Raw genomic sequence first — 12531 nt, 5'->3', positions numbered from 1 at the left:
TGTGAAAGAAGAGGAGATTGTGGGATTACACAGCTAGATTTCTCTGAGACAAGAGAAAAGGAATAGTGAATGAGAGAAAATCTGAAGAAATTCTCCAGTGGTGAGAGGGATGTGAGTGATTGGAGTAATGTATTTCAAAATGTGTTTGTTTAAAATGTTGATTTCTAAGACCCCACCCTGGAACCTCATGTAGGCAACAGCTTCACCACTTCTCTAGAGCAAAGTTTTGTGGCAGGAAAGAGTAAATCAAGGGTTTCTGACTTCTTTGTGGTAACAGAAGAGGTTGTGGGCAATTAATTAAGTGGAAGTTGGGGTCTGAAAGAACGTGGGAAAGGTCTAGAAAGTCATTTTCAGAAATTTCTTAGGAAGTCAGGGAAAGATAAAGGATGCTGAGTCAAGCGGAGGAGCCCCTTCAGGGAATTGGCAATCTAGTCTTGACAGGTGAGACTTAGCTGCTCGATATGATCCACTTGTGGCTCTTGAGCACTTGAAATGTGGCTAGTTGGGCTGTTAAGTGTAAAATGTATACCACATTTCAAAGACTTAGTATAAAAAATATAAAATATCTCATTTACGATTTTATATTGATTATATATTGAAGTAAAAAAAAAACTTCACCTATTTCATTTTACTTTTTTAAAAAACATGACTAGAAAATTTTAAATTACAGTTTTTTCAGACAGCACTGATCTAAACTGTTAAATAGGAACAATCTCAGTATTATTTAAGATAAAAGCCTATCATCAGAAATATAATACAGATTTTAACAACAGGAACTGCTGTAGAGATTCAGAGGATACCATACATGACTTCAGTGCTTGGGTGAAACTTTTGCTATTTACTCTGCTGATCCTGTAAACCTGTATTCAAGGCTTAGTCAAAATGTTATACCAGTTGCCATTGAGTTGATTCTGACTAATGGTAACCCCATGGGTGTCAAAGTAGACCTGTGCTCCATAGGGTTTTCAGTGGCTGACTTTTCGGAAGTAGGTTGCCAGGCCTTTCTTCCGAGGCATCTCTGAGTGGACTTGAATCTCCAGCCTTGCAGTTAACAAGTGAATGCATTAACTGTTTGCACCACCTGGAAACTCCCTGAGTCACCTCAATTTTATAACTTTGTAAGGAGAATGCCTTATATTTGTGCATCTTCAGGGTTTTCAAAAGACCTGTACATTCATTATCTCATTTCATCTTCCCAACAACCTGGGAGGTAGATAGAGCAGCTTATACTGGTGAGGAATATGAAGCTCAAAGAGTCCATGTGATGTAAAGAATATTGGAATCAAAGGGAATTGAGCATGCTACAGAACAATGAGTGACTCAGAGTGACCATCATGGGGTTTTTGAAAGAACATTGGACTTAGAATCAACATTCAAAAGATCCAATACTTCCCAGATGGATGGCTTTAAAAATTATTAAGCCTGTGAGTTTTATTTACCACATTCTGAAATAGTACTTTTCTCAGAGGGTTGAGGTGTGTATTATTGAGTACAGTGGCATCACTAAGATGGGATGGGGGTTGTAGACCACATTGGGTGACACTGTCAGAGGGGGTGCCTTAGTCATCTAGGGCTGCTACAACAGAAATACCGCAAGTGGATGGCTTTAACAAAGAGAAATTTATTCTCTCATAGTCTAGTGGGTTACAAGTCCAAATTCAGGGCATCGGCTCCCGGGGAAGGCTTTCTCTCTGTGTTGGCTCTGGAGGAAGGTCCTTGTCCTCAATCTTCCCTGGTCAAGGAGCTTCTCAGGCGCAGGGACCCCGTGTCCAAAGGATGCGCTCTGCTCCTGGTGCTGCTTTCTTGGTGGTATGAGGTCTCCAACTCTCTGCTTACTTCCCTTTCCTTCAGAGATAAAAGGTGGTGCAGGCCACACCCCAGATAAAATCCTTTTACCTTGGATCAGGGAGGTGACCTCCCTCATCCTCTTTAGCATAAAATTACAATCACAAAATGGAGGACAACCACAGAATACTGGGAATCATGGCCAAACCAAGTTGACACATTTTTGGGGGGACACAATTCAGTCCATGACAATTCAATCCATGACAGGAGGTGACACTAAAATGACTGTCTATAAAATTTTTCTGCATTGTTTCAGCAGAAACTTATTACTTTTTTAAAAATATCTCTGTGGATAGTTATAACAACAAAAATTTTTTTCTAACCTGAGTTTACCTGTACCAGTATACTTACAAGGCTGAAACTCTATGCTAATTTACTTTTTGAACATTCTAATGCCCTCAGGTTAGAGCTGTCATTATTACCCAATTACAGTGGTGCTTTGAGTCATGTGGTTTCCTTAAGCATGTGCTTAATTTTCTGGTGTTTTGGCTAAAATACTGTGGTAATTAGTATTTCTGAACCTGTATCAATAACTTTTTTGAGAGTGAAGTAGTAATTAAAGAAAAAGGAGTAATATATGGGAACTACAATTTATAAGTAACAGTACAAAAAACATTACAAAGGATTCTGTATGGTCTGGTACTGGAGGAGGTCCATGTGGGGGAGTGACACCATGAGTTACCACGCTGGGTGACACCAACCCTATTGACACCACTGACGGTAATTCCTAGAAAACACTTGATATTTAACATATATACATACACACACACACGTATATGTAATAATGGGAGCCCTGGTGGCAAGGTAGTTAAGAGGTTGGCTGCTAATCAAAACGTCAGCAGTTCGAATCCACCAGCCACTCCTTGGGAAGTGGGGGGGAGTTGTACTCTGCTGTAGTGTTACTATGAGATGGAATTGACGCTGTGGCAATGAATTTGATTTTTTTGGTTTATAAGTAATGCTGTAATGCTGTTAGGTTGAACACCTGGGTGTAGTAAGGTTCTAGTACTTTTTAAGTATTCCAGCTGCTCCTTGGAAACCCTATGGGGCAGTTGTACTCTGTCTTATAGGAACGCTCTGAGTCAGAACCAACTCAACGGCACCAAACAACAAGTCCAAGAGTTGATCCTTCTAAATGCTTCCTGAAACACTGCTATGTAGATCCCCTTAGCTGATAATAGAGTTTTCTTTTAGAATTTACAAGCATGATGACAGGATTTAGAAAATTATAAATAAATACACCTTTCATAAATTAGGAAATGGAAGCTGTTAAGATAAATTATCTAACATTTGGAAATAAGGCACAAAGGCGGACGGTGTGTCCTTTCAATGACATATGGGAGTGAAGGCTACCTTTGGGGTTTACATTAACTTTACCTGAAAAGTTTGGTCTTTGTCCTATGTTCCTGAGGGAGAGCCTTTAAAACGTTGAAATTTTCAGTGATTGAAGTATCTCCGATGAAGCCTCCAGACCTCACCTGAGGTATGCTAAGGTAGTGACTCAGGTGGGCCCTGGCGAAGCCAGAAGGACCACATGATACCAGCTGACTTCAGGGGAGGTGGCCTCATTCAATCAATCGTGACTATTTAATGAGGCCCCAATAAAGGGTCTGGACACTGACGCTCCCTAGACTTTCTGGTTGGTAAGACACTGATGCACGAGGGAAGGTAGTGAATTCCTTTTTGGGACTTGGAAGCTTTGCGTTGGGAACTCTTCCAGACCTTGCCCAGTGGGTCTCTTTTTTTTGTATCCTTTTGCTGTAATAAAACTGGAATCGTTAAGTATAGCTCTTTCCGTGAGTTGTGAGTCATTCTACTGAATTAGCAAACCCATCGGAGTAGTGGGAGCCAGCAGGTCAGAATTAAGGGGAGCTGGGGACACCCCTGAGCTTAAGGCTGGTATCCTGAGAGTGTAAAGGAAACTATGGAATTTGCATCCAGCAAGTCTGAAGTGAGGGTGTCCCGTAGACTTCCGAGTTTGAGGTCTTGGGCAGTCCAGAAGATTGAGCCCCTTAATTGTGAGCTCTGACCTAGCTCTCGGTGTTTAGGGTCAGAGGAGGAAGTACTTCATGTGTAGCTGGTGTCAAAACAGAAGTGGAACAGAACTGATAATTGATTTGGATTGATCAAGACAGTTTGGTGTCTGAGAAGTAGGGATTTGATTTTCTCACTCCCTACTCCAGGATTATCCAGAATAATATACTTCAACTTGCTGCTTCTTTTTTTCTTTTTACGTTAGTCTCTTATACAAAAAGTTATATACACCTTGCTGTATACTCCTAGTTGCTCTCCCTCTAATGAAACAGCACACTTCTTCCCTCCACTCTGTATTTTTGTGTCCAGTTGGCCAGCTTCTGCCCCCCTCCGCCCTCTCATCTCTTCTCCAGACAGGAGCTGCCCACATAGTCTCACATATCTACTTGATCCAAGGAGCTCACTCTTCACCAGTATCATTTTCTATCCCATAGTCCAGTCCAATCCCTGTCTGAAGGGTTGGCTTTGGGGATGGTTCCTGTCTTGGGCTAAGTTTGTTAGCCCAAAACTTGCTTATTCTTGATTAAAGGTTCCAGGCTTAGTGATTATTCATGTTAACTTACAGACTTTGGTAGTTTGTAGTACAAGACTCTACAATTTACTTAGCCTGCTCACTTTGTAGAAAATTGTAGGTAGAGGTGCAAGTAATTTCTGTCTGTTGGAACAGATAATCCCAAAGGTTATGGTTTAACCAGGTTTGTATCTCACTCAGCAATCTTATTCTCCTACAAATAAATACTCTAGCTCTACAAACGGTCATGGCATCTTACTGGTTCCCTCATTACTTAAGAGTTTAATAAAATCTTTACTATGTAGTTTTATTATTCCCAAAGGATTCCAACCAGGTATTTTTTTTTTCCCCAAGCATAAAAATAACCTGTTAGAAATTTCCTTCAGGGTTATCACTTGATGTTGAGATTGTGAGAACCTGCTTTCATCGTTCATAGCTGTCTTCCTCTATGAGGCTTTCCCTGAGCTCTGAACACTGGGCTGAGAGGCTTCCATTGACTCTACAAAAGTAGCATACCTTTCCCGAATAAATGAGCTGGTGGCAATTGATGGAAGACTTTGTGTTACAGGTGATATGTGGAACCATCAAAGGTAAAATTAAATTTGTTCATGAGACTCACTTCCTAACCATTTACATACTCATTGCTTTGTTTGGAACATTTTTGTAACAAAATTGGGTGAACTGGAAAGGCTTTGTTTTTTATAATTCCACTAATGCTTTTTTCAACTATGAATTCATCTATGAATGGTTACATCAAGAAAAATAAACTGCTATGTACCCTTTGTGAAAATTAAGTGATTCATCATTATATTTGTAAAATTTTGTTTAGGACATAGGTTTTTTTTACCTTTAACTTGCAGAAGTAAGCTAGAGTTACGTAAATAAGATTATCCAGATTATAATGCTAGTCACAAGAATGGCTAAAAAGGGCTCACGACCAAGACCAAACCTAAACCAAACCCACTGCCATCGAGTCAATTCTGACTCATAGCAACCCTACAGGACAAAGTATAACTGCCCCATAAGGTTTCCAAGGGTGTAAATCTTTACGGAAGCAGACTGCCACATCTTTCTCCCACAGAGTGGCTGGTGGGTTCAAACCACCAGACAATCAAGTCAGTAGCTCTTTAATAAAATGCACGGAACCCCCGTATAATAACGGCTCTTTATTACATGGATTCAGATACACAGTAGGCCAATCATTTCCCTGAAACTTTACAATCACATTCAATAAAAGCCTGTTAGTGTTGTCCCTTGACAATTTAAAGGGCTTCCTTCAAATTCGCTTTACAAAGCCTTGCACAAAGATGAGTTTAAGCACCAGTAAGAAAGACTGTTGCTAGCAGTTTTATTTCATCATTGTCATCATCATCATAAACAAAAAACATGCATTTTTCTTCCTCCTACGTGTATGGCATTGTAAAATGAGTGCTACACTCTGCCTTATGGTACAAAGTTTATAAATACAATATACTAATACAAAGTTGAAGCCTAAAAAGAGCTTAATCATAACTCTATGAGATAATTAAGTCTGGAGTGCTGATGGACTCTCTGAAGAGATTTAGAAACAACACAGGAACTCAAACATAGTAAACATTTTACTTGGGAAGGGAAGGGAAGTTTTTATGTGCTACTGAAGGATCTTCTAAGTTGCTCCAAGTTTACTTTTTTTCCGCAATGATCTTTAAATACTGCAAAGCATTGTGAGCTGCATCGCTTTGCGCATTGCCACAGGAGATCCCAGAGCCATGACAGACTGTGATAGGACTAGTTGACAATTCAGCCAGACATTGATACTGTCCGTTGGCACTCAGTTCTTCTGTAATGACATATGCAAACAAGATGGTTAATGCTAAGCACGTATAAAGCAGATCCTCTGTGACAACAAAGCAGTTTTTATTGTCTTTCTCGGTAAGCATCTATGGTATACTCTCCACTTACTCAAAAGCTTTGTCATGCTTGTACAAACAAAAAATGATACTACATTTACTCAACAGCTTTGTCAATGCTTGTGAAAACAAAAAACACAACTGCCTAACTATAACAGTAGTTCTCAAACATAGCTGTGCTTCATAATCACTTGAGGGAACTTTAAATAAATACAGGTGCCCAAACCTTACTCTAGCCTGCTCAATCTGAAACACAGGGTCAGGATTCAGAGGTGGCCAGAATCTTTTATTTATTTAAAAAAGGCACCCAAGGCGAATCTAATGTGGCTATATGAAAGTATAATGTAAATTATCGGACCACAGGATCTTTCTTAACAGGGAAAACCATTTGCTAGAGGGGTGGAGTGATTGTATTTTCCACTATAATATCTAGGGTTTTTGTAGGCATCTGAACCAGGAAGTACCTAGTTCAGAGCAAGACCTCTTTTGTGTCTTCGTGTTCTTAGATTATAAATCTGTGCACACAGTCTAGTTCTATATTGTAAATGGGTTGGGATGTTTTCAAAAACAATAATACCTGAACCCAGGTAACAAATGTTCTTATCAGCTGATGAGTCACTCCCACTAAGGATGGTTGAAATGAGGCAAGGGGAAGAAGCAGAAGCAGGAAGGGTATGATTTGTTGAAAGCAGTCATGATTGATGTTATTATTTCAGCTAGAGTCAATTTAGTGAAAAATATCCACAACAATGGGATAATTTAATAAGTGAAGAGGCTTTCTAGTTCTAGCATCTAGGTTCTTTTGAAGGTAACTGCATAGAAGCTAGCCTCCTTACCGAATCAATAGACTGGTTTTTAGACTGAAACTCTGGTGGCGTAGTGTTTAAGTGCTATGGCTGCTAACCAAAGGGTTGGCAGTTTGAATCCGCCAGGCGCTCGTTGGAAACTCTATGGGGCAGTTCTACCCTGTCCTATAGGGTCGTTATGAGTCAGAATCGACTCGACGGCACTGGGTGGGTTTTTTTGTTCTGTATTTATAAGAATTATTTAGTTCTTAAAATTGGCAAGCATTTCAAAAGCACTATTAATTCATAATCTAAAAAATCACCTAAGTTTCTTTTGTCGTGAACAACTATGGCTTTGATATCTTCCACAGTCCAGTAACGATAACAAAAACCAAACAACAACCAAAAACCAATTAACCAGCTTTATAAACTAAATTAAAATAAAATCCAAACTGACTTGATTTCCAATCTGTCCACCATTTGTCTATCTAAATGAACAATGGCAAGAGAAAATATAGAAGACGGTGGATGATGGCTGACATGAGGAAAAGCTATAAATTGACTTGTCTGCATTTTTATCCTCCCAGATTTGGCAAACAGTGACAAAGTGGAGAGAAGAGATTTGACGTCCACAAACTTTGTACTTGTTCTAGGATGCCTTCTCATTTGCCAAGCTGTGCATTAGGGCTAGTTTAACAGTGTATCAGCTGTGACTCTTCCTCTAATTCTACCATAGCTACTACACTGACTAGCTGTGTGATCTCGGGCAAGTTTCCCAACCTTTCTCTGCCTTACTCTCTTCCCTTATAAATAAGGGTAATAGAACCTACTTAACAGGGTTAGTTTGAGGACTCAGTAAGTTGATATATGTAAGGTCCTTAGAATAGTGCCTGGCACATTGTAGAACTCTTTAAATCTTAGCTGCTGTTGTTTTTGTTACTACAATGGTATAAAAAAACAGAAACGAAACCCGTTGCTATCAAGTCAATGCCAACTCATAGCGACCCTATAGGATGGAATAGAACTGCCCCATTGAGTTTCCAAGGAGGACTTGGTGGATTCGAACTGCCGACCTTTTGTTAGCAGCAGTAGCTCTTAACCAGTACGCCACCAGTTTTTCCCACGGTATACATGTTAGCTATTATTACTATTCACGAGACTGTGACATCAATCACATATATATTACTGCTCTGGTAATTATATATAGTTAGAATTCCTCATCAAAGAAATAAATTACAACAGAAATTTCTGAATCTTAAACATGTTTTAAAAAGTAACATTTCTTGAGATAAGCCAAAGGAAAAAAATCATACCTATATCTAAATATGTTACATTAAAACCTTGTTCCTTGGCGATTTCACTAAGCAGCTGGATGTAATCCATGTTTGGAATACTGAGGAGGCTTCTTTTCAGTAAGTTGATCTTTTCACCGGGAGAATTCCTCAAGGAATGCCAAGTACATCCTAAAGAATGTCCTACTACATTTGTCTGAAAAACACAGATGAAGACTTACACTCTTTACTTGCACTAGGTTCCAACACTATTATAATTAAAAGTATTTATTAAAGCCACATATAATACAGCATGTCTAAATGGATACCATTTGGTTAAATTTCCAACATAAACTATAGACAACATTAACAAGGATACACAATTAACAAATACAGCAATATTTTTTTAAAAAATGAAGCACTTGCAAAAATATACTTTAAGTATTTAAAAATGCTTTCATATAATACAAAGGTCTCAGTCAAATTTTCTGGTAGCCATGTTAAGAGGTATAAGATATTTATCTTTACAGTTTCTTGTATTAAATACCAATCACTAACTGACAGCTGTAAAGCAGAAAAAGCAAAGGAACTGTAGAAAAGGTGAAATGTGTAAGTTAGGTTTGAGAAGAACAAGTAGATATCATCATTCATATCAGTGGCGGCAATGTCAAGAAGGCCTTATCAAAGAGAGCTGCTCTGAGAATGCAGTGTTACTTTGGAGACAAAAAGGCACTACTGCTCTATGATTTTTAGATCTTATTCTGAATTTAACTGTCTATTCCAAGCCCTCTTACCTGGTCACCCCTGAGGCCCTGACTGACATTTAGGAGTCAGCTAACATTGGCGTAGTATATAACTGAACAAGGAAGGGATCTTTAAAAATTGCAACTCTGAAGGCTCTGTACAATAGGAAATCAAGGAAAGTGTCCTACAGCAAAAGATGCTTAATTACATCAACATCGTGACTGTCTGAGCATTACTCACTAAAGAAATGTGGTTGTCTGGAGAAATATTACTGAATTTGGCAAGAAATTTCTCAGCAGCATTTCTCTTGGCTTGTTTTTTTGATGCCCCCTTTCCTAAATAAAGAAAAAAGAAATAGTAGATGTTAGAAAAGAAATTAGTGTTCCTAGAGGATGATTTAATGTTTAAAGTATTACGTTTAATCAGAATAACCTCAAGGTTTTTTACATACTGTTCTTTTACTAACCTGGCATCTTTGTGTGTTGTGCTTCATATAGCTATGAATTTTTACATTTTTTAACAGTTCTTTTAAATAGTCATACTCTGTTTTTTCTTTAACAGTTATATTTCCCTATGTCTAGCTTTAATGAGCTACATTTGGCTTAATTCTGGCAAATATTCAAATGTACCAAGGTACAACTAAATTACAACCCCTATCTGTCAATGTCGGTTTTTCTGCTTACTATCTTTTATAAACTGACAACTGTGAAATTTCTTTCCTTAACACTAGTAAGAAGAGCATAGGAGATGCTGGAACTGAAATACACCATAAATATCATTTACTTCAATGTTTTTGTTTAATGGATTAGGAACGGTCCTGGGAGATTAAGAAATCTACCTAACCTTACAAAGCAGGATTGCATCAAGAATGGAAGCCTAGATCCTGCTTTTGGCCCAGTGCTCTCTGCACTGGCCTGTACTACCTCTCACAGGCAAAAGTTATTACTTGGAATTATCTAGCCAATGGTAAAATTCTTTTCCTAGGCCACTTTAAAAATGGTGAAAACATGCTGGAGAGTAAACATAGGAATTCTCACTAGCACTTTTCTAAGTGACTGCTCTCTTTCAGTTTATGGCCTTTACAACACCAAACCAAAAACTCTAAACCTGTTGCCACCGAGTTGATCCTGATTCAGAGCAACACAGAAGTTGCTGTAATTCAAAAGGAGAGTTCCTACTTTATTTTCATTTCACTGCTGTTTTTTGCCATCTAGTCTCTTAAGTGGAAATCCTAATGGCGTAGTGGTGAAGAGCTATGGCTGCTAACCCAAAGGTCAGCAGTTTGAATCCACCAGGTGCTCCCTGGAAACCCTATGAGGCAGTTCTACTTTGTCCTGTAGGGTCACTGTGAGTCGGAAGTGACACAACGGCAATGGGTTACTCTTGTAAGTCATCTTATGTTCAAGTGTAATCTTCCGGAAGTTTACTATTGCTTTTTTTCTCCAAAATGAGTTTGTTTTTTTTTTTAAGTCGCTAACACATCAAGGAAGACTTTTAAAAGTATAGTCAATTATTTATCTTTTCATTAATAAACTGATTTTTTAAAGTAGCAAGAGCATATAAACATGCTTATGCCAAATATTTATTCTTAAATTCAATCTCAGAAATTTAGAGACAGTAGAACCAGTAATATATCAATTTTTCCTCTACAAAATGATTTGAAAAGAAAATACAACAGACATTTCCACAGTCATTCATCATCCTAAAACATTTCAAATGTCTTTAACCGTATGAGGGTGAAAAAAATTAAGTACCGGTTTCCATAAATGACTCTAGCCTGCAAATTGTGGTATATTCTCTCTTATGAGCAGGTCCTCCCTCTTGGGAAAGGGTATATTCAGGAAGTCTCCAGCCATGATGAATAGCTAATTCCTATAAAATGGAGATAAGGCTTTAACAGTAATTTTAACTACGCAATGGCTTAAACACAAAAATGGTATTTCTTGATTCTGACTGCATTTCTATTATAGGTTTGAAAAGAATACTATTATAAAAAAAAAAAACAATTATACAATGGAAAAATGAGGAAGACCCTATAGTTCCCAAAGATATTCAAGCATTTCATATCTTATAACTCACGATACCAAAAGTGAAGAATGGCATTCTTCCGTTAAACCAAAGTAAGCTGAGATAAAAGAGTTCAAATAAAAAGACAGGAACACCAGAGAGGACATTTTCAGGTGTCCCTGCCATCAGTTCTCAGGGCCTCTCCTCTCCCAGTTAAAGACTTCCATACCCACGGCTGGCTAACTACTGCATTTGATCAAAGCAGATGAGGAGCAGAGACAGCAGAGACGCCTGGCTGAGGTTGAGGGAAGAAGGTGAAGAAAACTGTAGAAAAACTCATACAGCGGGAAAAAGAGACCAAAGGACTGGCTGGGTAACAGGGAAAGCAGTTGTCCAACAGAGCACACGGATCATCTGCGAGAAGGATGTTCTGCATGCAGAAATTCAAAGCTGAAAATACATATATATATATATATATATTTTTTTTTTTTTTTTTTGGTAGAATAAGCAGATTACTTCCCTTTTCTTGAGTTAGGTTACCCGATTTGGGCTCTTTATAAAGTCTTCTGTCACAACAAAAGTAGGAGGAGGTTTGCCACAAGAATGGCAAGAAATATTCTTAAAGTATAAAATACTACCCATGTGCACTGAGGTCCTGGTGATCTCAAATGATATTCTATAAACCAAAGGCACAAACAGTATATGAGAAAACCCAAAACATAAATAGAAAAATAATTTCAAGTTAGTTCCATAATATCTAGTAATTATAACCTGGAAAACAAAATATTTCACCATTTTTGAAATATTAATTCCTTGTCTTAGTCCCTGTAATATTACCAATGTATTAAATCTTTTATCAGTAGACAAAATGTTAAATATGGAAAAACTATGACTTACCTGTAATGAACCAATAGGATTAAGCTGATTCTTTGGTTGCTTGGAAGGGTCAGGCATTAAGGGGTCAGGAACTGCAAAGCTAAACATTTTTTTAAAGTGTTACAAAACAAATTACTAAATAATGAGGATTTTTTTATTTTTTAACTATGCTTTTTTGCTCTTGCCATTCCTTCTACCTGGAATGCCTTTCTCTCCAACCTCTTCTTTGGGTATCCGATCTACCCACCATCTAAGGTATAGCTCAAATGCCACTGCCACCAAGAAGCCTATCCCTTTAAGAAACTTAAAGGGCAGTGGGTTTATATTAATAGGGGAGGAACAATTCAGAAAAGGAGGGTGAGAATGGTTGCACAGCTTGAAGAATGTAATCAATGTCATGGAAGTGTACATGTACAAATTGTTGAATTGGTGTATGTTCTGTGTATATTTGCAACAACAAAAATATTAAAAATAATAAAAAAAGAAACCTATCTTTTTACCCTAATGGAACAAAATCTCCCCTCCTTTGAATCACTGGTTCGTAAGGAAATTATTTAATCTTAAATTAT

The 12531-nt window shown here is 38.0% G+C and overlaps 1 protein-coding gene across 11 annotated transcripts in view; it reads right to left on the bottom strand.

Annotated features, from left to right (window-relative positions):
- Positions 1–5541: 5541 nt before the first annotated feature.
- Positions 5542–12531, bottom strand: part of PRKRA (protein activator of interferon induced protein kinase EIF2AK2) — a 14899-nt gene continuing 7909 nt past the window's right edge. For all 11 annotated transcript variants that reach the window (XM_064286939.1, XM_064286940.1, XM_064286947.1 and 8 more), the window contains 5 exons: positions 11984–12062; positions 10834–10951; positions 9320–9414; positions 8378–8552; positions 5542–6209 (listed from right to left, as the gene is read on the bottom strand). In XM_064286939.1, the coding sequence (XP_064143009.1) occupies positions 6052–6209; positions 8378–8552; positions 9320–9414; positions 10834–10951; positions 11984–12062 (625 nt within the window). In that variant the 3' untranslated portion in view covers positions 5542–6051. The remainder of the gene's footprint in view (positions 6210–8377; positions 8553–9319; positions 9415–10833; positions 10952–11983; positions 12063–12531) is intronic.

The sequence above is a fragment of the Loxodonta africana genome, chromosome 6, assembly GCF_030014295.1.
Source record: "Loxodonta africana isolate mLoxAfr1 chromosome 6, mLoxAfr1.hap2, whole genome shotgun sequence".
Lineage (NCBI taxonomy): Eukaryota > Metazoa > Chordata > Mammalia > Proboscidea > Elephantidae > Loxodonta > Loxodonta africana.
This window is presented reverse-complemented; position numbering and strand designations above follow the sequence as displayed.